General features: G+C 40.7%; 1 protein-coding gene and 1 pseudogene across 12 annotated transcripts in view; one reads left to right on the plus strand and one right to left on the minus strand.

The window, feature by feature from the left end:
- The window catches only part of LOC105477937 (HEAT repeat containing 5A), a 123,101-nt gene extending 97,412 nt beyond the window's left edge, over nt 1–25,689 (plus strand). For 9 of the 12 annotated variants that reach the window (XM_071100360.1, XM_071100359.1, XM_071100368.1 and 6 more), the window contains 9 exons: nt 2,506–2,728; nt 6,775–7,023; nt 7,925–8,052; nt 9,070–9,217; nt 10,775–11,047; nt 14,011–14,235; nt 21,068–21,237; nt 23,362–23,575; nt 23,854–25,689. In XM_071100360.1, the coding sequence (XP_070956461.1) occupies nt 2,506–2,728; nt 6,775–7,023; nt 7,925–8,052; nt 9,070–9,217; nt 10,775–11,047; nt 14,011–14,235; nt 21,068–21,237; nt 23,362–23,575; nt 23,854–24,161 (1,938 nt within the window). In that variant the 3' untranslated portion in view covers nt 24,162–25,689. The remainder of the gene's footprint in view (nt 1–2,505; nt 2,729–6,774; nt 7,024–7,924; nt 8,053–9,069; nt 9,218–10,774; nt 11,048–14,010; nt 14,236–21,067; nt 21,238–23,361; nt 23,576–23,853) is intronic. The other 3 variants (XM_071100364.1, XM_071100367.1, XM_071100366.1) reach the window with 2 other exon arrangements.
- LOC112425965 (small nucleolar RNA U3) lies at nt 9,354–9,429 on the minus strand (annotated as a pseudogene).
- Nucleotides 25,690–26,536: the final 847 nt, after the last annotated feature.

Here is a 26,536-nt window from a genome sequence, read left to right on the forward strand (position 1 = left end):
AATTTATAACTGGAATTTTGGAAGTTGTTAATAAACACCTTAGGCCATAAACTGAAATTTACTATTTAAAATGAACTACAAATAAGTTCATTTTTAAGTTTAAAAATAATTCCAACATGTGATATATTTATGTGTTAATATGTTGGTCAAGCATTTTAAAGAGTCTTCCGTAGTCTATTATCTCCTACTTTAAGCAGTGCCACTTATAAGCCAGAGGGACTTTACAGTAGCCAGTGGAAGTCAGCTTTTATTGAATCCTGAATTCTTGGAAATTTGGGTCTTCTCTCAACTCTGTAGCATGTAATGCTTTCTAATGCTCTTTCATAGAATGATTTTTGAATACTAAGTAGTAGTTATTTTATTTTCCAAGGATAAAGAAATCTTACAGTAAAATGCTTATTTACTTTCCTAATAAAGAAGAAAACAATATTTTTTAATTTACTATGCAATGTTTAAACATTTGCAAAAGTAGACGTAGTAGTATTTATAATGAATCTACATATACCCATCACCCAGCTTCGGCAGTGACCAAACATGACCAATCTTGGTTCACATATCATTTTTTTGGAGACAGAGTCTTGTTCTGTTGACGAGGCTGGGGTGCACTGGAGCAATCTTGGCTCACTGCAACCTCCACCTCCCAGGTTCAAGCGATTCTCGTGTCTCAACCTCCCAAGTAGCTGGGACTGCAGGTATTCACTACCACACCCAGCTAATTTTTGTATTTTTAGTAGAGATGGGGTTTCACCGTGTTGGCCAGGTTGGTCCTGAACTCCTGACCTCAAATGGTCCACTCTCCTCTGCCTCTTAAAGTGTTGAGATTACAAGTATGAGCCACCATGCCTGGCCCAGTTCACATACCATTTTAATGAAGGTATGTAATCTCAGATTTCATCTAAGAGATTAACCAACATGTACAAAAGGGTTTCCTCCAGTAGAGGTATTTTAAACCTGAAAGTTATAGAATCTTTATTTTTGTCATTATTTATCACAACCTTCATTAGGAAGTAGTTGTGCCTAGATTCAATAAACTGGGTCTGGCCAGGTGCAGTGGCTCATGCTTGTAATCCCAACACTTTAGGAGCCCAAGGCAAGAGGATTACTTGAGGCCAGGAGTTCGAGATCAGCCTGGACAACATACTGAGACCCCATCTCTATATAAAATTTTAATAATAAATAAAATAGGCTGGGCACGGTGGTGCACACCTGTAATCCTAGCACTTTGGGAGGCCAAGGTGGGCAGATCACCTGAGATCAGAAGTTCGAGACCAGCCTGGCTAACATGGTGAAACCCCATTTCTACTGAAAATACAAAAAATTAGCTGGGCATGGTGGCGCACACTGGTAATCCCAGCTACTCGGGAGGCCGAGGCAGGAGAATTGCTTGAACCCGGGAGGCAGAGGTTGCAGTGAGCTGAGATCGCACCATTGCACCCCAGCTTGGGGAACAAGAGCGAAACTCCGTCTCAAAAATAAGAAAACAAATAAATAAAATAGCCTGGGCGTGGTGGCTCACACCTGTAATCCCAGCACTTTGGGAGACTGAGGCAGGCAGATTACATGAGGTCAGGAGTTCAAGACCAGCCTGGTCAACATGGTGAAACCCAATCTCTACTAAAAAATACAAAAGCCAGCCAGGCATGGTGGTGCACGCCTGTAATCCCAGCTACTTGGGAGGCTGAGGCAGGAGAATTGCTTGAACCGGGGAGGTGGAGGTTGTAGTGAGCTGAGATGGCACCAATGCACTCCAGCTTGGGTGACAGAATGAGACTTCTTCTCAAAAAAATAAAAATAAAATAAAATAGACTGGATCTAAATCCTGTGCTTTTGCTTAAGCCTGTTACCTCCTCATGTTACTTCTTCAATAAAGATACCATAGAATCTATAATCAGACACATTCATGTTTGAATATTCATACTGTTTTGTGTGTATAGATATAAATGGCCTCACAAAGTTCTTCAGTTTTGCCACCAGATTAGTTTGCCCAAAACTTAGGTTTTTTCAGAGCTTTTTGGATTTTAGAGTTGTAGATAAAGGAATAGTGCATGTTATACACTGTGTTGCATACTTTAACATTCTATAATCCATGTTAAATCTATTTGTGTACACTTTGTAGAGATTTAGTGATACGTTTGAATGAAAATATTTTCAGTATTTCAGTTAAGAGATGGCTACCTGTAGCCGTATGTTAAGATGGATTATTAGGCCATACCAGGCTTAGTGAGAAAGAGTGCCGTGATATAGTAATGATTGTAAATGTGAGAAGTGGCATCATATTTACCAGATATTTGTTATCCCTAATGCATCTCATTGAAGATAGTATTTTTGACTCTTTCTACCCCAGTTTTCTGTGTGTAGTTACACAGACAGGCCTTCTTGATATCACAGTGCATTTCAAGTCCAGTATGCTCAAAGGTAAGTCTGCCTCTTCAGGAAAATATAAACATTTTATAGTACCTTTTCAGCAGATAAAAGATTTCCTGTTTTTCAATTAACCTTTAACAGGTCTACATAATTGCTGTGCAAAGACATAAAAACCACAGACAACCTCTGAAGACTACCAGCTGTTTAGAGGACAGTATCAGAAATGGATCATGTTCATCAGATGGACTTCTTGACTTAGTCTATGCAGATCTTGGCACACTAAGCAGACTCTGGCTTGCTGCACTTCAGGATTTTGCTCTTTTAACTTTGCCTTCAGAATTTGCCTCCCAACTTCCTGCTGAAGGTAAGGAGGTAAAATACTTAGATAATCCCTAGAGTGACAGTAACACATTTTCTTTTTTTTTTTTTGAGACAGGGTCTTACTTTGTTTCCCAGGCTGGAGTGCATTGGTGCAATTTTGGCTCACTGCAATCTCTGCCTCCTGGGCTCAGGCAATCCACCTACCTCAGCCTCCCAAGTAGCAAGGACTACAGGCATACACCACCACGACCAGCTAATTTTTATGTATTTCGCAGAGATGGGGTTTTGCCTTGTTGCCAGGCTATTCTCAAACTTATGTAATCCCAGCAATTCGGGAAGCTGAGGTGGGTGGATCACTTGAAGTCAGGAGTTCGAGACCAGCACAGCCAACATGGTGAAACCCCGTCTCTACTAAAAACACAAAAGTTAGCCAAGTGTGGTGGCGAGTGCCCATAATCCCTGCAACTTGGGAGGCTGAGGCAGGAGGATTGCCTGAACCTGGGAGGCAGAGGTTGCAATGAGCTGAGATCGTGCCTCTACACTCCAGCCTAGGTGAAAAGAGTGAGACTCTGTCTCAAAAAAAAAAGAAAGGCTACACCCACCAGCAACTTGTTTTCATTTCTCCACACTGTATTATCATACTTAATAATTTTTGCCAATCTGATGGCTATGAAATATTTCATTGTTTTATTTTCTTATTTCCTTGATTAAGAGTCTTTAAGTTGCTTCTTCCATAAATAATTTAGTCATAATCTTTGCCCATCTGCTATTTGGTATTTATTTTGTTATAAGATACAATGAATTTTTCTGAGTTTTTCTTCAAAAGGTTTAGCCTGTTAACTTCCTTACCCTTTGTTCTCAAACTCAACTTTCTTGTTTCTCCTTGCCTCTAGTTACTGTAAACACCCTACCCCCTTCCCGTCAGTTTTAATTGATAACTCACATCTGTTCCTTTGGTTACCTGTACCCATTGTTCCGAAACTGCACGTCCCAGTTGCTCCACCACTGGACCTCATGTCCCCCTCCCTTCCATATTTAGAAAAATATTTACAAGTAGCCAGTCGGGTCAGCTCAGATTGTGCAGTCCAACCCCAGCCCATGGGGGAAGAACACAGAGATACAGATCGCATTAAGGATATAAAAACCCCCTTGTCTCCTTTGTTCCGTGTGCACTTGCAATCTTAATTGGCGCAAGTGACACCCTTTTGCAAAAGTAAATTGCCTTGCTGAGGAAACTTAAATTATATCTGAGTGCTGTTTCTTTTGCAGCATCAGAAATTCATTTATAACAATTGTTTTCGGCCGGGCGCGGTGGCTGAAGCCTGTAATCCCAGCACTTTGGAAGGCTGAGGCGGGTGGATCACGAGGTCAGGAGATCGAGACCATCCTGGCTAACATGGTGAAACCCCGTCTCTACTGAAAAATACAAAAAACTAGCCGGGCGAGGTGGCGGGCACCTGTAGTCCCAGCTACTCGGGAGGCTGAGGCAGGAAAATGGCATAAACCCAGGAGGCAGAGCTTGCAGTGAGCTGAGATCTGGCCACTGCACTCCAGCCTGGGTGACAGAGCGAGACTCCGTCTCAAAAAAAAAAAAAAAGACAATTGTTTTCTTCCTGATTGTGTAATCCTTTATATATATACACAACACTATTCCTTTGTGATTTCATGTCTTATAAGTATTTTCTCTCAGTCTATAACTTGTCCTTTTCTTTTACCTTTTTTAAACTAATGGAAGTTCGGTGTGATGTAGTACACCTGTAGTCCCAGCTACTCAGAAGGCTGATGTGGGAAGATCCCATGAGCCCAGGAGTTGGAGGCTGCAGGCAGCTTTGATTGTGCCACTGCACTCCAGTCCGGGTGACAGAGCAAGTCCCTCTCTTTAAAAAAAAAAAAAAAAAAAATTAGGGAATGTAATCAGTCATTTATGGTTTGTGTTTTTGTATGTTACCACATACATTTTTAAATTTAAGATCATAAAGATATATAAGCTTTACAGTTTTGCCTTTTACATTTGAACTTTGGTAGAACTGGAATTTATTTTGTGTGTGTGGAATAGGGATAGGGTTCTTATTTTTAGTCAGTTACTAATACTGCATTTTATGGGTTGGTTACTTTGTAGCCACTCTTAATCTTCTTCATGTTATTCCAAAATGTCTTAGCTATCATTGTATTTTTACTTTTTGAAATGAATTTTAGGAAGAGTCTGTAAAGTTCTACTAGTTTTGTATGTGTGTATTTGGTTTGTTTGTGTGTTTTTAGAGACAGGGTCCTGCTGGGTTGCCCAGGCTGGAGTACAATGACTGTTCACAGGAGCAATCATAGTGCACTACAGCTGGGCTCAAGTGATCCTCCCACCTCACCCTCCTAAGCAGCTGGGACTATAGTGTACACTATGGTGCGCACCCTAGTCCTATTAGAATTTTCGTTGGAATTATATACAAAAAGATATGTGGAGTGATTGTTGTACTTTTCAGTAGCATTAAAATTGAAACAAAGTGAAAATAAGCTGATTTACTTACACAACAGAAAAATGAATGACAGACATATAGCAACTGTAAGTAAATCTTAAAAACATAATGTTAAGTGAAAAAATATTTATTTATTTATTTATTTTTGAGACAGAGTCTTGCTCTGTGACGCAGTCTGGAGGGCAGTGGCTTGATCTCGGCTCACTGCAACCTCCACCTCCTGGGTTCAAGCGATTCTCTTGCCTCAGCCTCCCAAGTAGCTAGGACTATAGGTGTGCACTACCACGCCCAGCTAATTTTTGTATTTTTAGTAGAGACAGGGTTTCTACATGTTAGCCAGGCTGGTCTCGAGCTCCTGACCTCAGGTGATCTGCCTGCCTCAGCCTCCCACAGTGCTGGGATTACAGGCATGAGCCACCGTGCCTGGACAGAAAAAATAAAGGATGCATGTAAGCCAGGCATGGTAGTATATGCTGGTAGTCTCAGCTACTCAGGAGGCTGAAGTGGAAGGGTCACTTGAGCTCAGGAGTTCAGGGCCAACCTGGACAACATAGTGAAACCCCATCTCCAAAAAAAAAAGGATACATACGGTGTGATGCCTTTTAAGTAAACTTTTAAACACACAAAAAAATAGCATATGTTATTAATGAATGCATAGATTATTGTGAAAGTATAAGACCATATCTAGGAGTCATTCTTACTGGCTTGAGGAAAGTAGTCATGGAAGGAGGGGCAAGAATTAGTGGTATAACAGTCTTAGGTTTTTCAAGGAAAAAATTGGCCAGGCGCGGTGGCTCACACCTGTAATCCCAACACTTTAGGAGGCCGAGGTGGGTGGATTGCCTGAGCCCAGGAGTTCAAGACCAACCTGGGCAACATGGTGAAACCCCATCTCTACTAAAATACAAAAAATTAGCCAGGCATGGTGGTGCACACCTGTGGTCCCAGCTACTCAGGAGGCTGAGGCGGGAGAATCGCTTGAATCCAGAAGTTGGAGGTTGCAGTGAGCTGAGATCTCACCACTGCATTCCAGCCTGGGCGACAGAGTGAGATTCCATCTGAAAAAAAAGAGAAAAAAATTAAGAGAGATTTAAAAAGAAAATCAGGGAAAATGTTAATATTCCATCTTGGAAGTGGGTAAATGGGTATTGGTATTTATTTTAATCACACATATACACATATTTTGTTTTTAAATGTTTATGATTAAATTATAAAAAGTTACAAATTAGGCTGAAAACTTTTTATGAAGTTAAAAGTAGATGAGCCCTATGACCTATCAGTTGTACCTCCAGTAAAAATAAGAACTTTGATAACAATACTGATAACATAGCAGCATGAATGAATCTCTAAAAATGTTGTTAGGTTATTTTGTTAACAAAATATTAGTCGCAAATAAGTACATGTGAATATGTGATTCTATTTATGTGAAGTTGAAGAGTAGGCAAAACTAATCTGTGCTGATAAAAACTAGAAAGTAGTTGCCTTAGGGTATAGGGAACTGACTGAAAAAGGGTACAAGGGAACTTTCAGAGTGATGGAAATGGTCTATATCTTGTAACAGAAAAAGGAGAAAATACATTGGCAGCTAATCTCTTATTTCTCCTGAAACTGTTTGCTTTAGGCGGTGCTTTCTACACAGCAGAGACTAGTGAAAATGCAAAATTGCAGTATTACAACTCCTGGGCACTTATCCTCCATGCTACGGCATTGTGGCTTACAAGTACGGGCTTTGTTGTTGCTGACCCAGATGAAGGAGCATCTGATCTCTCCAGGCCTGTAACACCAACTTCCATGTGTCAGGGTTCATCTTCTGGGGCTACCATAAAGTCCCCTGAGGATGTCTATACTGATAGATTCCATCTGATTTTAGGTCAGTTAAATCACTTATAGAAGTTTACAACCCTCGGGTTTTTTGTTGTTGTTGTTGTTGTTTTTGTTTTTTTGATATGGAGTTTCACTCTTTTGCCCAGGCTGGAGTGCATTGGCACGATTTCAACTCAAGCTCACAATTATTGTCAATTAAAAATATAAATATAAATAAATTACTTGAGCTCTCTGCTCATTTATCTCAGAATTAGTGTCAATAATATTGCCTACTTTGTCAACTGTTACGATAATTTAATAAAAAGATGTATGTCAAAGCACAATGACTGATACGTGATGATCACCCAATAAATTTTAGCCAAAGTAAAGTTGTAAAACTCCATATGTTTTCTGGTGCAATTTTATTGTAATTTTTGCAGCTTTGAACTGTTTCATAGCAACTAAGCAACTAGTGCACAGGCCTAGTTTAGTTTTTTGGTTTTGTTTTTTTTTTTTTTTTATTGAGACAAGAGTTTTGCTCTTGTTGCCCAGGCCAGAGTGCAATGGAGCAGTCTCAGCTCACCACAACCTCTGCCTCCTGGGTTCAAGCGATTCTCCTGCCTCAGCCTCCCGAATAGCTGGGATTACAGGCATGTGCCACCATGCCCAGCTAATTTTGTATTTTTAGTCGAGACGGGATTTCTCCATGTTAGGCTGGTCTGAAACTCCCAACCTCGGGTGATCTACCACGCCCAGCATAGATTATTCTTCTTGTACATGTAGATAGAAACAAACTATTAAGTGACTTGTCTTGTCATTTAGTTGTTTAGTCTTAAATTCATTGTGATTTATTTGTATTACCTTTTTACTGTTTGTTTATATATCTTACCAAAATATAAGATTAATTACTTAATTTCATAAACTAATAATTTGAAAGAAGCCTCCTCCTCTTTTTTTGCTTTCCACAGGAATCAGCGTGGAATTTCTATGTTCCTTGCGTTCAGATGCAACCATGGAAAGCATAACTGCTTGTTTACATGCATTGCAAGCCCTTCTAGATGTACCTTGGCCCAGATCAAAAATTGGCAGTGATCAGGTGATTTATCTGGGGTTTTTTTTTGTAAGGCTTCTGTAGACTTTAAGGAAGAGAAACATGTTCAGGTTTCTATAGTTAACAGAGAGTAAACACAGAGAAATTTTTTTTTAAAACCATACGGCCACACAGCTAGGCCTTGGAACCAGAATGCCATAAGCGTATGTGTTGACCCAGAAACAATCATGCCTCTGACTCTGCCACTTTTCTGTCTCTGCTGCTTTCTGCAATGATGGGAGAGTTCTATATTGCATTCTCCAGGGCAGTAGCCACTAATTACATGTGGCATTTATTCTTTGTGTCTTTTTGCTTCTGCATACCCTGCTCTTTGTGTATATACCTGTATCTTATATTCCATTCCCCAAGAGAGAATCTAATGGGTTCATGTAGTTACTGTCCATTACAAAGTATTCCTGTTGGCTAAGTTCTCCCTCTAGGTCTTTTTAAGAGATTGCTGGCTAATCTTTAGATGGAGTCAGGCACTAATATCTGACTTGGGTGTGGCCATGGGAAAAGGGTTCCTGTACAAAGTATGGTACTTCCCTTTGACTGCTTTTCTCAAGGGCAAGTATGCATTGGGCAGATACTTTTGATACCATGTTTTATCTAGTATATTTCTTTTGTTATTGACTCTTGGATGTTGAGATAAGTGAGTAGTATAATTTCTTCTGCATAGACTGTCTATTATTTAAGTGTTTAATGCTATTATTAGGTTTAAAGCATTAATCAGGTTGAGACAGGGTTTCACCATGTTGGCCAGGCTTGATCTCGAACTCCTGGCCTCAAGTAATCCACCCACCTCGGCCTCCCAAAGTGCTGGAATTGCAAGCATGAGCCACTGTGCCTGGCCTCTGACATTGATTTAAAATGGAGCAAGTGTTACTTAACTTTATTGCACTAAAGCAATTTGTTACATTCTCTTTTTCTGAATTTTGTCATGGTATTTAGCATTGGTATTTTTTACAAAAAAAAAAATGTATAATTTCTAATACAGTGTCCTCTACATGATTTCTATGATAGGACTTGGGTATAGAATTACTGAACGTTCTACATCGAGTAATTTTAACCAGAGAATCACCTTCCATTCAGTTGGCTTCACTTGAAGTGGTAAGGCAGATTATCTGTGCTGCTCAAGAACATGTGAAGGAAAAAAGACGAAGCGCAGAAGGTAAATGTTAACCTTTAGTGCCGAGTTGATCAAATAGCATCATTCTTTTGTAAAGTATTGTTTAATATATCTTTATAGTTTTGATCATCTTTTGTGTGTAGTACAAATAAAACATGTCTAGGCATGGCCTTGTTTTACTTTTTGTGCTCTGCACATTCAGAGAAACTTCCCTAGTAATAAACTATAGAAATGATCCCTGAAAGTAGAGTCTTTAAGCATGGCTTTATTTATTTGTTTGTTTATTTAGTGAGACAAGGTCTCACTCCAGTTGCCCAAACTGGAGTGCAGTGGCATGATCTCGGCTCACTGCAGCCTCGACCCCCCAAGCTCAGGTGATTCTCCCACCTTAACCTCCTGAGTAGCTGGGACTACAGGCACATGCCACCATGCCTGGCTAATTTTTTTGTATTTTTTAGTAGATACAGGATGTGGCCTTGTTGCCCAGCCTTGTCTCTCGAACTCCTAGACTCAGGCAATCCACTCACCTTGGCCTTCCAGAGTGCTGGGATTACTGGCATGAGCCATCATGCCCAGCCTGGCATGGTTTTAAATCCTCTCATTCACCTCTGCATGTTAGTCTAGATATCGTCAGTAGTTAAACTACTATTCTCTGAGTGAAATGAGAATTTTAACAAAACCTGGAAGAAATAAATCCCTTCACTACTAGAGTACTTGCTTTAGCTATGTTTACCAGTGTGCATGGAAAGAACTTATGTTTGCAGATTGCTCATTTACAAGTCTAATATGGTATTAGAGAGTTTACCACTTAAGATTATAGTTGGCTACATATTATAGAAAACCCAATATAACAGTGGATTTAAACCCCAAAGATTTATTTGCTCATCTAAATAGGTGGCCAGAGATAGAGAGTCTAGGGCTGATATGGCACCTTCTTAAAGACATTAAGGACATGACTTTCTTCCTGTCCAGCCACCATCGATACCTAAGATCACATGGTAATTTCTGGAGCTCTAGCTATCAGGTTTACAGTCTTAACAGCAAGAAGGAGTTAACCAGGCAATATTATAAGACTGACAGGATTAAAAAGACTTCTTTTGACCAATTGCAATAGGAAGTCATAATAAAGATGATTACTTTTCCCTTCATAACTTCTTTCTCTCTTAGTCTTTCACACCCAAAATTTAGTCATTAAATATATTTCCGAGCCGGGCGCGGTGGCTCACACCTGTAATCCTGGCACTTTGGGAGGCCGAGGCGGGCAGATAGCTTGAGGTCAGGAGTTCGAGACCAGCCTGACCAACATGGTGAAACCTCTTCTGTACTGAAAATACAAAAATTAGCCGGGCATGGTGGTGCATGCCTGTAATCCCAGCTATTCGGGAGGCTGAGGCAGGAGAATCGCTTGAAACTGGAAGGCAGAGGTTGCAGTGAGCCGAGATCATGCCATTGCACTCCAGACTGGGTGACAGAGTTAGACTCAGTCTCAAAAAAATTAAATAAATGTATTTCCTGTAACAGGATTTAACTAAATTGCCATCTACCAGAAGCAAAGCAAGCACAAAGTATTTATTAAACACTGTTCTTTCTGTCTTTTAGTTGATGATGGGGCTGCTGAAAAGGAAACTCTGCCAGAGTTTGGAGAGGGAAAGGACACCGGAGGACTTGTACCTGGGAAGTCTTTGGTCTTTGCAACACTAGAATTGTGTGTATGCATTCTAGTTAGACAGCTCCCAGAATTAAATCCTAAATTGACAGGTAGCCCAGGAGTAAAAGCTAGGAAGCCACAGATGCTATCAGAAGATGGAAGTAGATTGGTTTCAGCTGCGTTGGTTATCCTTTCCGAACTTCCTGCAGTGTGCTCTCCTGAAGGTATGCTGTGGTATGTGATTGCTTGACTTGACCTAGAAGAGAAATGGTTTTAATAGGTAATGGAGTCTAGTTGCTAATCTTTTTCTTTTTAAATGAATGCTGACCCAAACATTTGGGTATTGTCTTTAATCCTCTAAGATTAGGATTACATTTTAATAAATTGTTTTACTAAAAGTAAAAATATAGAGAGCCAGGTGCAGTGGCTCACGTCCGTAATCCCAGCACTTTGGAAGGCCAAGGTGAGTGGGTCGCCTGAGGTCAGGAGTTCGAGACCAGCCTGACCAACATGGTGAAACTCCGTCTCTACGAAAAATACAAAATTAGCCAGACATTTTGGCACATGCCTATAATCCCAGCTACTCAAGAGGCTAAGGCAGGAGAATCGCTTGAACCTGGGAGTTGGAGGTTGCAGTGAGCCAGGATCATGCCATTGCACTCCAGCCTGGGCAACAAGAGTAAAATTACGTCTGAAAAAAAAAAAAAAAAAAAAGAGAGAGTGAAAATATAGAAATAGCAAGTATTATAAATAGATATGCTCTTCTATGATTGACAGTACTTCAGTCAGTGGCAATTATTAGTGCTTGGGCATGTTTTGGTATACAGTTTCTAACAGACTTTTCCTGCCTCAGTGATGGCAAAAGTTTGTCATTGTATCTGGTTCTGTTTAGAATTGGCTCCATACTCTTTGTTGTTGTTGTTTGTTTGACACAGGTACTTTCTCTGTCACCCAGGCCAGAGTGCAGTGGAACAATCATAGCTCACTGTAACCTTAAACTCCTGGGCTTAAGCAATCCTCCTGCCTTCGCCTCCTGAGTAGTTAGGACTCAGGCCTGTGCCACCATACCTGGCTAACTTTTTTTTTTTTAATTTTTTGTAGAGATGGGGTCTTGCTGGGTTGCCAAGGCTGGTCTTGACCTCCTGGCCTCAAGTGATCCTCCCTCCTTGGCATCCCAAAGTGCTGGGACTACAGGTGTGAGCCACCATGCCCAGCAAGTTCATACTCTTTAACATGGCATTTAAGGCTCTCTGTGTAGCTCTGCTAAGTCGTTACCTTTTTTCAGTTCCTTCTTTGCAAATCCTAAACCCAAGAGGCTTCATGTTCATCCTTGTTCTGTACTACCATGTCATTACTTGATCGAAATGACCCTTATCTGCTTTTAAAAATTTTTCTTTCTTCGTGGTTCAACTGCAGGCCTACTTCAGGTATAAAGGCTTCTCTAAAAACTCTAGCTCATCTGAGTTTTGTTTTTTCATGTATATGCATGTGTTATTTCCATATGTAGGTCTGTAGCTTTTTTTTTTTTTTTTTTTTTTGAGACGGAGTCTGGCTCTGTCGCCCAGGCTGGAGTGCAGTGGCTGGATCTCAGCTCACTGCAAGCTCCGCCTCCCGGGTTCACGCCAGTCTCCTGCCTTAGCCTCCTGAGTAGCTGGGACTACAGGCGCCCGCCACCTCGCCCGGCTAGTTTTTTGTATTTTTTTAGTAGAGACGGGGTTTCACCATGTTAGCCAGGATGGTCTCGATCTCCTGACCTCGTGATCCACCCGTCTCGGCCTCCCAAAGTCTGGGATTACAGGCTTGAGCCACCGCGCCCAGCCGGTCTGTAGCTTTTATCTGTCCTACAAAGGCATTATATGTAATTGAGTATTACATATAAAAGAGAAATGGCCGGGTGCGGTGGCTCATGCCTGTAATCCCAGGCTGAGGCGGGTGGATCACAAGGTCAGGAGATCGAGATCATCTTGGCTAACATGGTGAAACCCCATCTCTATTAAAAATACAAAAATTTAGCCGGGCGTGGTGGTGGGCGCCTGTAGTCCCAGCTACTCAGGAGGCTGAGGCAGGAGAGTGACGTGAACCCTGGAGGCGGAGCTTGTAATGAGCCGAGATCGCGCCACTACACTCCAGCCTGGGCAATACAGTGAGACTCCGTCTCAAAAAAAAAAAAAAGAGAAATGTTTTGTTTCCAATTAAAATTGTATATTCTGTGAAATCTAGCAGATTATAGGTATTTAGTACTTAGTAGATACTTCTTAATTGGTAAACATATTTCTGCTAAGGGTGTTTTTTCATTTTTTGTTTTTTGAAATGGAGTCTGGCTATGTCACTCAGGTTGGAGTGCAGTGGCACGATCTGGGCTCACTGCAACCTCTGCCTCCCAGGTTCAAGCAGTTCTTCTGCTTCAGCCTCCCAAGTGTCTGGGACTACAGGCGCGCACCACCACGCCTGGCTAATTTTTGTATTTTTAGTAGAGACAGGTTTCACCATATTGGCCAGGCTGGTCTTGATCTCCTGACCTCATGATCCACCTGCCTTGGCCTCCCAAAGTGCTGGGATTACAGGCGTGAGCCACCGCACTCAGCCGCTAAAGATGTTATTTTTTTTGTTGGTTGATTTTTTTTTTTAGACAGGGTCTCACTCTATGCCCAGGCTGGAGTTCAGTGGTACAATCTCAGCTCACTGCAGCCTCAACCCCCTGGACTCAAGCAGTCCTCCCACCTCAGCCTCCTAAGGCGCACACCACCGTCCCAGCTTTTTTTTTTTTTTTTTCGTAGAGATGAAGTCTCACTGTGTTGCCCAGGCAACATTGTGAATGTACTTAATGCCACTGGATTATACACTAAAAATGGTTAACATGGTAAACTTTATGTTGTATATATTTTACCACAATAAAAGATAAATAAAAGTAAGTTCATTTATCAACTGCCAAATAAAACAAAAACAGCAAAAGCATGATACTCATACAATTTAAACATCATCTCCAGTTATAACCATCAAGATTTAATCCATCCTTAAAAATTTTAATAAAACTACTTACATTATCTTAACAGTTACAGTTCTTTATTAGAAATCATCTTTTAAAAACTAAAAATCTGACATTGTCTTACTCCTTGATGATTTGTTTTTAGGAACCATATATACATAGGTTGAAATGCAGTATGTTTTTAAAAAATTTATCTTACAGGAAGCATCTCAATTCTCCCTACTATACTGTACCTCACAGTTGGGGTCCTCAGAGAGACTGCTGTGAAGTTACCGGGGGGCCAGTTATCTTCGACGGTTGCAGCTTCCCTACAGGCTCTGAAAGGAATCTTATCTTCTCCCATGGCGCGGGCAGAAAAGAGCCACACTGCTTGGACTGACCTTCTCCGAAGTGCTTTAACAACAGTTCTTGACTGTTGGGATCCAGGTAATTGAGGCTATTTGGAAGCAGTTCAGTTTGTTTTAAAAGTGAGAAAAAGAGTTTTTTGAGGATATTTTACTTGATTGTATTTGGCCATATCACCTAGAAGAGACCATATTCAATACTATGTGTTTAGAGGATACGTATAAGTAGATAGAAAATTGGCCGGGTAGAGTGGCTCACACCTGTAATCTCAGAACTTTGGGAGGCCAAGGCAGGTGTATCACCTGAGGTCAGGAGTTCAGGACTAGCTGGGCAACATGGTGAAACCCCATCTCTACTAAAAAATACAAAAACCAGCTGGGTCTGGTGGCACACGCCTATAATCCCAGCTACCCAATGCTGTCTCAACTACTCGGCTGAGACAGAAGAACTGCTTGAACCCTGGAGCTGGAGGTTGCAGGGAGCCAAGATCACGCCACTGCACTCCAGCCTGGGCAACAGAGTGAGACTCCGTCTCAAAAAAAGAAAAAGAAAAAGAAAGAAAGCTGTGTTCTGAGGCCGGGCGCGGTGGCTCACGTCTGTAATCCCAGCACTTTGGGAGGCCGAGGCTGGTGGATCACTTGAGGTCAGGAGTTCAAGGCCAGCCTGGCCAACATGGAGAAACCCCATCTCTACTGCAAATACAAAAATTAGCCAGGTGTGGTAGTGCACGCCTGTGATCCCAGCTCTCGGAAGGCTGAGGCAGGAGGCAGGAGAATTGCTTAAACCCAGGAGGCAGAGCTTGTAGTGAGCCAAGATCGTGCCACTGCACTCCATCCTGGGTGACAGAACAAGACTCTTGTCTCAAAAAAATAAAATTAAAAAGCTGTGTTCCAATTTTAGCGTCTTTAACTCTTAATGCTGTTAAATGACAGGCAACCTACACGTTGACAGTGAAAGACCTTCAGATATAATAGTGTGTTTAGTAAAAAAATAATGGAGTATGATCCATGTCTAGCCAATGGAAGTTTTTAATACACACAGTATACTGAAAAGTACATAAGCCATCTGTAGTCCCAGCTACTCGGGAGGCTGAGGCAGGAGAATGACGTAAACCCGGGAGGCGGAGCTTGCAGTGAGCTGAGATCCGGCCACTGTACTCCAGCTTGGGCGACAGAGTGAGACTCCGTCTCAAAAAAAAACAAAACAAAACAAAACAAAAAAAAAAGACCAATCTGGTTCACCATGCCAGCATTTACTAAGTGACTAGTCAAGTTATTCAGTTTTTCTGCACCTTAGTTTTCTTATTAATAAATAGGGATATTATGTTGCAAGAAATTGTTAGAGCAGTAACTTAATATGTGAAAAGCATCTCACTTATTACCTGGCATATATCAATAAATGATAGCCAGTATTATTTTCAGCATCTGTTAAAACTTGTTTATCGCTGGGTGTGGTAGCTCACACCTGTAATACTAGCTACCCCGGAGGCTGAGGCAGGAGAATCGCTTGAACCCGGGAGGCAGAGGTTGCAGTGAGCCAAGGTCGTACCACTGCACTCCAGCCTGGGGGACAAAGCAAGACTCTGTCTCAAAAAAAAAAAAAAAAAATTTCTCTCTCTTCTTATTTTTGTGAGGCTTTTATTTTCAATAGTATGTTGTAGTGATTATAAAAAGTCTTTATACACATTATACATTTTCCCTGCCTTCCCAGTTTTGTTTATAAATGTCACAATTTGCCATATTTCATTTTACATATAAAATGTTTTCAATTGAAATCAGCATTTATTGACCACCCACTTTGCCCAAAGTTGGGAATATAGTGGAGTCTGGCTCCTATAAATTGCTGTTGGGTGTGATTATTACCTTAAGAATTTCCCAAAGGCAATAGTCATGTCTTAATTATCACTGCATTTCTAGTACATTAAAAAAAAAATTATAACTTTTTTTTTTTTTTTTAATGGGAGTACTTGGTACTGATTAAGTGAAATCAGGCAGAGTGTCACAAGTAGGATTCTCTAAAAGTACTCACTGAGTGGGAGTTTGGGGAGCAAGAAGTTTATTAAGAAACAACATCTGTGAGGGAAAAGGGGAAGGCAATATTGGGCAAAAGAAGTCAAACTGTGACAGTTTCCCAACAAATCTCAGTAAATCCGTCTGAGGAACTCTGGAGCCAGATTGCCCATCAGAGTGTCTGAACATATGACAGAAATGGCCTGGCCTTCAAATGTGGGCTGTTCCAGGAAGGATTTGATCTCAGGTAAGATAGCTATCTCTAGCTGAGGCTGACCCAGAAGGAGCTGACCCTTGATCATGCTTCCCACAGCTGGGCAGCACATTTTCCCTTGAAGGGGATGTCAGTGGTGCATCTCTGGATCCACCATTAAGGCTTCTCAGAAGAGTCAACATCTTAAAGGATTAGAAAGTTTTCTCCACATGGACATCGTAGAAATGGATTCTAGGAATCGCTTGAACCTGGGAGGTGGAGATTGCAGTGTGAGCCAAGATTGCACCTCTGCACTCCAGCCTGGGCGACAGAGCAAGACTCTGTCTCAAAAAAAAGAAAAAAAAAAAAAGAAAGAAATGGATTCTAGGTACAACAGTTTGACCAAAAACTTGGAGAATTAAATAGCTAAGGAAGGCAAGTAGAACAATGAGGGGGTGTGGATTTGGGTGGAAGATTATGTAAGAGTGGTAAATGGCAATTAGTAGGGAAATAAGTTGGATGGTACATGGGGCCAGATTATGGAGTGTTTGGCACGATTTGGACTGCCTTTAATAGGCATGTAGAATCATGAAATGGTTTTTTGTTGTTGTTGTTTTTGAGATGGAGTCTCGCCCTGTTGCCCAGGCTGGAGAGCAATGGTGCAATCTCAGCTCACTGCAACTTCCGCCTCCCGGGTTCAAGCAATTCTCCTGCCTCAGCCTCCTGAGTAGCTGGGATTACAGGTGTGCACCACCAGGCCTGGCTAATTTTTGTTTTTTGTATTTGTAGCAGAGACAGGGTTTCACCATGTTGGTCAGGCTGGTCTCAAACTCCTGACCTCGTGATCCGCCCACCTCAGCCTCCCAAAGTGCTGGGATTACAGGCATGAGCCATTGTGTCCGGCTGAAAGGGTTTTAAGAAGGAAAGTAATGTGCTTGGATTTGCGTTTCTAAAGGTTCACTCTTGGCAGCAGTGTAAAGAAGAAAGCCAAACTGTAGGAGATAAGATAATGTTAGTACGGACAAACAGGAGTAGAATGATGAAAAGTAAAATGTTAAGCAGTTTTCCACAGAACTTACTGATAGTTTGATTTAGGAGTTGAAAGGGTAGGATGACTTGAACACTCAAATGTGATTAACAGAAATAACCAAGTGAGGGTTTTTAGGACAAGATAGTGAGTTGATTTTGAAATGCCTAGAGGATAGTCAAATGGAACAGATGGGTGGAGGTATGGAATTCAAGAAAGTAGTCTGGGCTAGAGATACTTTCTGGACTATATATGTATTTGGGAGTTGTCAATGTAACCTATGGGACAATTGAAATCACCCACCTTGAGTTTCTGGAGCAAGAAGAGGACCAAAAGCAAGGTGAGAGGAGATTCAGAAGAAAATGTAGTTACAGAAGCCAGTTTTTAATAAAAAGGGAGTGGTCAGCACTATAAAATACTGTAGAGAGGCCAAACAGTGTGGGGGATAGAGCTCACAGTGTTGAGGCACAAATGAGAGGTGTAAGGAATGGGAAGGATCAGGTATAGGCTTCTCTTCACAGGAAGAAGAGAAATAGCTAAACGGAAAGTGTAAGGTCAAGGGATAACTTTTTTTAAAGATGACATTCAAGCATGAGTTCATACTTACAGGGTAAAAAAAGGAGGTGGACATGTGGTTGGAGTTAGAAGTATTAGAAAGGAAAGCAGCATCCCTGTCTAGGCAGAAGGAATAAAATTTACAGTACATTTAAAAGGATTGACCTCTGCCAATATGAGGAAAGGACAGGAGGTGAGGATAGAAAATAGTATTATAGCTACAAGTTTTTAGGTTGAGGGCTGGCCATTGTGGCTCACGCCTGTAATCCCAGCACTTTGGGAGGCCATGGCCAGAGGACCGCTTGAGGCCAGGAGTTCAAACCAGTGTGGGCAACATAGCAAGATACTGTCTCGGCCGGGCGCGGTGGCTCAAGCCTGTAATCCCAGCACTTTGGGAGGCCGAGACGGGCGGATCACAAGGTCAGGAGATCGATACCATCCTGGCTAACACGGTGAAACCCCATCTCTACTAAAAAATACAAAAAACTAGCCAGGCGCGGTGGCGGGCGCCTGTAGTCCCAGCTACTCGGGAGGCTGAGGCAGGAGAATGGCGTGAACCCGGGAGGCGGAGCTTGCAGTGAGCTGAGATCCAGCCACTGCACTCCAGCCTGGGCGACAGAGCCAGAGTCCGTCTCAAAAAAAAAAAAAAACCAAAAAAAAAGATACTGTCTCTACAAATAATAATAATAATTCATGTTGAGGGTTATGATGAGCTTGCCTCTTTCATCTCACACACAAAAAAAATGGGTTGTGTATTTTTTATTTTTTTTTTTTTGTTTTTGGATGTGTATCAGGGAATTAGGCTAGGACAAGATTTAGACTAGCTACTGAGAGAAATTAAGGAGTTGATCATGACAGGTTAAATGTTTGCTGCCTAACAAATTGCCTCAAAACTTAGTGGCTTAAAAGAGCAAACATTTATTATCTGACAGTTTCTATGGGTCCAGGATTAGGAGTAGTTTAGCTATGTGGTTCTAGCTTAGGTTCTCTCATGAAATTACTGTTAAGGTGTTGGCCAGGGCTGCAGCTAGAGGATTCATTTCCAAGATGACTCATTCATATGGCTGTTGGCAAGAGGCCTCAGTTCTTACCACACAGGCTTTTCACAGGCTAATGCTAAGCAAATTATGCATCTATCATAGGTAAAAGTAGGAATAAAGAGATTTTAGAAGAAAAGGTAAAAAGAACCCAGGAGAACTTTATCCTACTGAGAATAAAGACATTGTTACTAAACAAATTAGCTGACTCTGTTGCAGTTTCAAGTTGCTATAGGTGGTTAAAAATAACTTTGCTGTAAGGGAAGCAGTATAGCATTATAGTTAACAGTACACTCTCTGTAATCAAACTTTCTGCCTTACTAATTGTGTGACTCGGACAAATGACTACATTTCTGTTTCTCGTCCATAAAATAAGGGATATGAGTACCTACCTCATGTTGCTGTTATGTTGATTAAATATTTAATGTGTATAAAGTGCTTATAGCAGTGCTACATGTTAACGTTAAATATTAACTGTGTACTTGTTTTACCTTAAAATCGTTCAGATGTCTTTTATAAAATAAATCCTATCCATCCATAAAATTTTGCTTTCACTGCTACTGTGCCTCTTGAGTATCGTCAACTCTGATATTATCTCCTCAAGGCTTTCTCAGTATAGACTGTCCTGGGCTACTTTGAATATTGTTTGTTTGTCTGTTTGTTTGTTTAAAGGGACAGGGACTTGCTGTGTTGCCCAGGCTGGAGTGCAGTGTCCATTCACAGGCACAATCATTGTGCACTGCAGCCTCGAACTCCTGGTGGACTCAACCAGTTCTCCCACCTCAGTGTCTCAAGTAGCTGCGAGTACAGACACACACCACTGCTCCTCGTGTGGTGTTTTTTTGTTTTTGTTTTGTTTTGTTTTGTTTTCTCTTGAGACGGAGTCTCCCTTTGCAGCCCAGGCTGGAGTGCAGTGGTGCAACCTCGCCTCACTGCAACCTCCGCCTCCCAGTGTCAAGTGATTCTCCTGCCTCAGCCTCCCGAGTAGCTGGGATTACAGTCATGCACCACCACATCTGGCCAATTTTTGTATTTTTAGTAGAGACTGGGCGTCACCATGTTCACCAGGCTGGTCTCGAATTCCTGACCTCAAGTGATCCACCCGCCTCAGCCTCCCAGAGTGCTGGGATTACAGGCGTGAACCACCGCACCCAGCCAGCTTTTTAATATATTTTTATATGCTTAGACCTCATCACTAGCTGAAAGTCTTTGCTTCTCAGTTTATAGTGTATCTTCTCTATAAGATGTATTCTCAGTGCCTAAAAGAGGGCTGGCATACAATGTTTCTTAAATACTTGTTGAACGAATGTGACCAAAACTACTACATATGTATGTCATTTCTTCATAAGTAACAACCCATTCTTAAACAATTTAAATATTTGAATTTGCTACACCTTTCGTTTTTGAATAACAGTGATTTTTTTTCCACAGCAGGTTCATTAAAATTATTTAATGAGAATATGACTAGAAAATAAAGGTAGATTACTTCTAATAGAAAATTCCTTCAAATGATTGTGGTACACAGCTGTTTTCAGGTTTTTCTCTACTCTTGAGAAATCATATGTGTAAAGTGCTAAGGTATTTTCACTTGATACATGTATTATCAAAATACTTTAACAAAGAGAAAATAATTGTCCAAGCATTTCTGTATTGCTTCACAGTAAAAGTAATTAACATGATAAGTAGCATATACTGAGCGTTATGTGTAGCACATTATTCTAAATGCTTCACATGGATTAACTCATTTAGTCTTCCTAACCCTATCAATGTGAGTACTGTTGTTATTCCCATTTTTACAGATGAGGAAACTGAAGATGCAGTTAGATGTCCAAAGTCACACAACTAATAAATATATATTCCTAGTAAATGTATATATTTATTTACTGATGCCTTAACCTTTAAAGATTATAATTACTTTGGTAGTTCTTAGCTCTAGAATTACTTATAATGCACATCTTAAAATGTACATTTGCCAGGGTTCTTAATCAGCGTTCATTGTCTGTATCTGTTGGGTACACCAAACTGTTACTACCAAACTGCAGACAGCTTCACACAGGTATATAAAACAGTAAATATGATCTGTTTCTAACAGAGCATTTCTCTTTAGTTGATGAAACACACCAAGAACTTGATGAAGTCAGTCTACTTACCGCTATCACAGTGTTTATTTTGTCTACCAGTCCAGAAGTAACTACCATCCCATGCCTTCAGAAGCGCTGTATTGATAAATTTAAAGCTACTCTTGAGATAAAAGATCCTATGGTAAGTGTCTTTTAACGGAAAGATGTATGTAATAGGACTATGGCTAGGCTTTTACAAAATTTTCTTTGTGATTTTGTTGGCTCCAATAGGAAATATTAGACTACAAATTTTTATTTTTCAGATTTCAGATTAATTTCTATTTCAGGAATGACAAAGCCAAATAAGTCTTGTTCTTCAGCTCTAAGGGTAGAGGATAGTGGCAGAAGAGGAAATGTTAAGAAACTAAATTTGAGATAGAGGAATCTTAAGATTGATGTAGCACTAGAACTTTATAAGGGACTTTTATAAGATACTTTGTAGCATATTGTAGTGGATTTTATTTTTAAAAAAAAAAAAAGAGAGAAAGGGAGGCCAGGCACTGTGGCTCATGCCTGTAATTCCATCCAGCACTTGGGAGGACGCGGTGGGCAGATTGCTTGAGGCCAGAAGTGCGAGAGCAGCCTGGGCAGCATGGTGAGAAAGCATCTCTACAAAAAAACACAAAAATTAGCCTGGTGTGGGGGCACAGGCCTGTAGTCCCAGCTGCTCTGGGGGACTGAGGCAGGAGGATCACTAGAGCCTGGGACCTTGAGGCTCCACGATCATGCCACTGCACCCCAACCTGGATGACATAGCCAGACACTGTCTCAAAAAAAAAGACTCGAGCACATACCTTCAGTAATATGAATGTGAAATAATAGGACCCATTCCAAAAGCAATACACACAAATTTATCCCGTTCCTTTATGTCCCCTTCATTTGCTTGAGTAATCTCCTATTTTTTATGTGCCTCTAGGTGAGTTCATAGCCAGTGATCACACATATATCTACTCCTGAAGATATAGGAACCAGATTTTCTCTCAGAAAAAATAATTATTAAAACACCATTACAGTTAACTCAATAAAAGTTGATTTATATATTTGATGTATAGTCATTTCCTTTTATCCTCTGTCCTGTTGCCTGCTGCCTGCAGCAGCTTTGTATAGCAGTCTCCAAGTCGGGACTCTGATGCCTGATGACACATAATTAATATGGTCCAGACGTGGTTCCTTGAAACACTCAGACCATGACATTTGAACATCAAATACATCATTTTTGTCTAAAACATTTTCTGAAACCAACAAGCTATCTTTCAAGGTTGTATGTGTTTTGTTGTTTTGGGTGTTTTTTTGTTTTGTTTTGCTTTCTACCCATAAAAATGTTAAAGGAGGAGGCTGGGTGTGGCAGCTCATGTCTGTAATCCCAGCACTTTGGGAGGCCAAGGCAGGTGGATCAGTTGAGGTCAGGAGTTCGAAACCAGCCTGACCAACAAGGTGAAACCCCTTCTCTACAAAAAATAGAAAAAATTAGCTGGGTGTGGTGGCGAACGCCTGTAGTCCCAGCTACTCGGGAGGCTGAGACAGGAAAATTGCTTGAACTCAGGAGGCAGAGGCTGCAGTGAGCCGAGATCACACCACTGCACTCCAGCCTGGGCAATGGATCAAGAGTCCGTCTCAAAAAAAAAAAAGTTAAAGGAGGGGTTTTGGTGGTGTTTTTGTTTTACAATATAAAGACATGAGGAGGGGGGAAAGGAGAATTAGAGAAAAGAAGAAAAATTAACCACTCAGTTTTGCTTCCCTGTTTACCTATAGGCTTCTTTCCCATTCCAAACTGTCACAACCACTGTTAGCATAGAAGTTTGATTACCTGGCCAGGCGCGGTGGCTCAAGCCTGTAATCCCAGCACTTTGGGAGGCCAAGACGGGCGGATCACGAGGTCAGGAGATCGAGACCATCCTGGCTAACCCGGTGAAACCCCGTCTCTACTAAAAAATACAAAAAACTAGCCGGGCGAGGTGGCGGGCGCCTGTAGTCCCAGCTACTCGGGAGGCTGAGGCAGGAGAATGGCGTGAATCCGGGAGGCGGAGCTTGCAGTGAGCCGAGATCCGGCCACTGCACTCCAGCCTGGGCGACAGAGCGAGACTCCATCTCAAAGAAAAAAAAAAAAAAAGAAGTTTGACTACCTGTTGGCCCTTGGACTTTCAAAATTAAAGATAAATTAGAAATAAATTTAAATACCTTTGCTACTTTAAAAAGCAAAGGGTCGTCAGGGACTTTTTAAAATTTTATTTATAGTATTTGCTGTTCTTTTCTCTTACCCGATTAGGTGCAAATCAAGACCTACCAGCTCCTACATTCCATCTTTCAGTATCCAAATCCAGCTGTTTCCTACCCGTACATTTACTCTTTAGCATCCTGTATCATGGAAAAACTACAGGAAATAGACAAGAGAAAACCTGAAAACACTGCTGAGCTTCAGATCTTCCAAGAAGGCATAAAGGTCTTAGAAACACTGGTTACTGTTGCTGAAGAACACCATCGTAAGTATCAGCACTAAATTCATACTAACTCAGTCTCTACAAAAGTCAGAACTTTACTGTTATTTAAATTGCAAAACATTCAGTCACATCATATCTGTATTTCACATTCATTGAAAGGTGTCATGTTAATCCCAAGTATTGATATAATTATGAATTTAGAAGATACTGGATGAATTGTTTTCTTTAGTGGGGAAAAATGTGTACAGATCAGGGGCATTTGCAGCCTTATGTTAGGAACATTTAAGTCCCTGAACTTATATCATTTGTTTACTTTCTAGGCTCTCAGCTGGTGACCTGTCTTTTGCCCATCCTCATTTCCTTCCTTTTGGATGAAAATGCTCTGGGATCAGCAACTTCCATAATGAGAAATTTACATGACTTTGCTCTACAAAATCTCATGCAGATTGGACCTCAGTATTCATCTGTTTTTAAAAGTTTAGTGGCTTCTTCTCCAGCCCTAAAAGCCCGCCTTGAGGCCGCTATAAAGGGCAATCAGGAAAGTGTCAAAGTCAAGATACCAACATCTAAATATACTAAGAGTCCTGGAAAAAACTCAAGCATCCAATTAAAGACCAGTTTCCTCTGATATTATTATTATTATTATTTGGAATAGTAAGCACCTTAATATAATACTTGATCATTTCCTTTGGGGACAAAAGGGACATTTTAGACACAAGTGCCCTTGGAGGTCTAGTTGATTGTTTTACCTTAAACAGCTGTGACTCTTCAAAGTAACAGCATACTTACCATTTTTTTGTGTGTGCGTGGGTTTTGTGGGTTGGTTGGTTGGTTGGTTTTTTCTATTTAAAAAGACAACGGAGCTAACTTACCAGGAATTTTAAGAAAGTGCTAAAGAACTAAACTTACTAAACAATCTACTGCTTTAAAAATGAAATGGATTTCTTCTAACAGTCCGTACACATGCGGTATACTTAATACTGTGACAGATATAAATATGACTCTAGTGTAAATTATCTGCACTAATATTATATCCCAGTTGCTGATTTAAAATCTGCCTTGGCCAGGTATGGTGGCTCACCCCTGTAATTCCAGCACTTTGGGAGGCCAAGGCAGTTGGATCACGAGGTCAGGAGTTCGAGACCAGCCTGACCAACATGGTGAAACCAACATGTACTACTAAAAGTACAAAAATTAGCTGGGTGTGGTGGCACGCACCTGTAATCCCAGCTACTCAGGAGGCTGAAGCAGGAGAATCGCTTGGACCTGGGAGACAGAGGTTGCAGTGAGCCGAGATTGTGCCACTGCATTCCACCCTGGGCAACAGAGTGAGACTCCATCTCAAAAAAAAAAAAAAAATTCTGCCTTATTCAGTAATTGTATTAAACTTTCTCTGATTTCTCCAAGAAGATAAAATGATTGGAGGACTATTTAGGAAACCTGGTCTAGGATTATCCAGTATACAATAATACAGATTACTTACAGCCTTACAGTGTGACATAAGATTTGGTATCTATATCATGGTTTTTCACCATCTTTTGGTTTAGTTTATATTGGGTTCAGAAAATGGAAGTTTTACTCATTTTAAATAGAATAAGGCATCTCCACTATTTTTCAAATGGATTTTTCCGTTTACCTTTGTTCTTACTAATTGTGTTCATTTTCATTTGTGGCAAACATTTGTATCAATGAGTTTTAATATAGGTTCATATCTATATTGTATTTAGATCAACTATGGGTTTATATAAATGCCAAATTTAGTACAGCAAATTTAGGTCATCAGGTGAATACAAGTATTTTTTTTAACATGAAACATATTTTATTATAGAAAAAAGATTAATGATAAAGTCATATTGGTTGAAAAATATTTTTTAACTCTGTTCATGATTGTTGATTCTCCTTCTACTTCAGTGTTATACTGTGTGAATCAAGCACTATGTCAAAACAGAGCATTTCCCTGTTAAAAATTACAAACCGAAGTGATAGAGGCATGTCAGAATTGAGAAAACATTTTGAAGCAAGAGCAATGTGATGTACCTATTTTATTATGTTTGTATATAAATACTATTGTAAACTGTTCAGAGTGAAAACATTCGACAAACTCTAACACTACAATCATTTTTTCTAAGTTACATAAATAAAGCTAATTTTCATTATCATTCTTGTATTTTTAAATTATTTTACCAACAAAAGATGGCAGGTTGGTTTCTCTCACACAGAGTCCAGAAAACCAGCCTTTTTTCTCAGAAGAGCCCTTTCTTTGGAGCATTATTTGTGATGGTTTAGATTTTCTGTCTCTTCCTGAGTGTCTCTAGGCATCGAGTGTATTTCTTATTGTTCCCTTTACCTAAAATGTGCTTTTCTCTCCTCTCTTCTGTCTGGTGATTGCCCATTCCTTATAGGCCTGGCTTAAATGTCACCTTTCCTTGGTAACTCTCCTTAACACTTCTTAACTTCCTCTTACACAAATTTAACTGCTTCCTCATCTGTGTTTCCATAGTGCTTAATACATTCTTGTATGCATAAAAAATCACATTGCAATTTGTGTTTTGTTTGTTTGTTTTAAGCCAAGGTCTTGTTCTGTTGCCCAGGCTGGAATGCAATGGTGTGAACACAGCTCAGTGCAGCCTTGACCTACTAGGCTCAAGTGATCCTCTTTGCCTCAGCCCCCCCAAGTAGCAGGAACTGCAGATGTACGCCTCCAAGCCTAATTTAAAAATTTTTTTGTAGATATGAGGTCTCACTATGTTGCCCAGTCTGGTCTCAAACTCCTTAGCTCAAGCTGTCCTCCCACCTTGGCCTCCCAAAGTGCTAGGATTACAGGTGTGAGCCACCACACCAAGCCCACATTGCATTTTAATATTATCTTGTCTCCTTCTTAGACTGTACCTCTTCAAAGGGAGAAATTATGTCTTTTATAACTTGCTCACTTAATAGCTATTGAATTGCACTGGTACAGGATGGATCAGGACTTGTAACTTCTTTGCCAAGGTAAATGCTGAA

The sequence above is a fragment of the Macaca nemestrina genome, chromosome 7 (genome assembly GCF_043159975.1).
Source record: "Macaca nemestrina isolate mMacNem1 chromosome 7, mMacNem.hap1, whole genome shotgun sequence".
Classification (NCBI taxonomy): domain Eukaryota; kingdom Metazoa; phylum Chordata; class Mammalia; order Primates; family Cercopithecidae; genus Macaca; species Macaca nemestrina.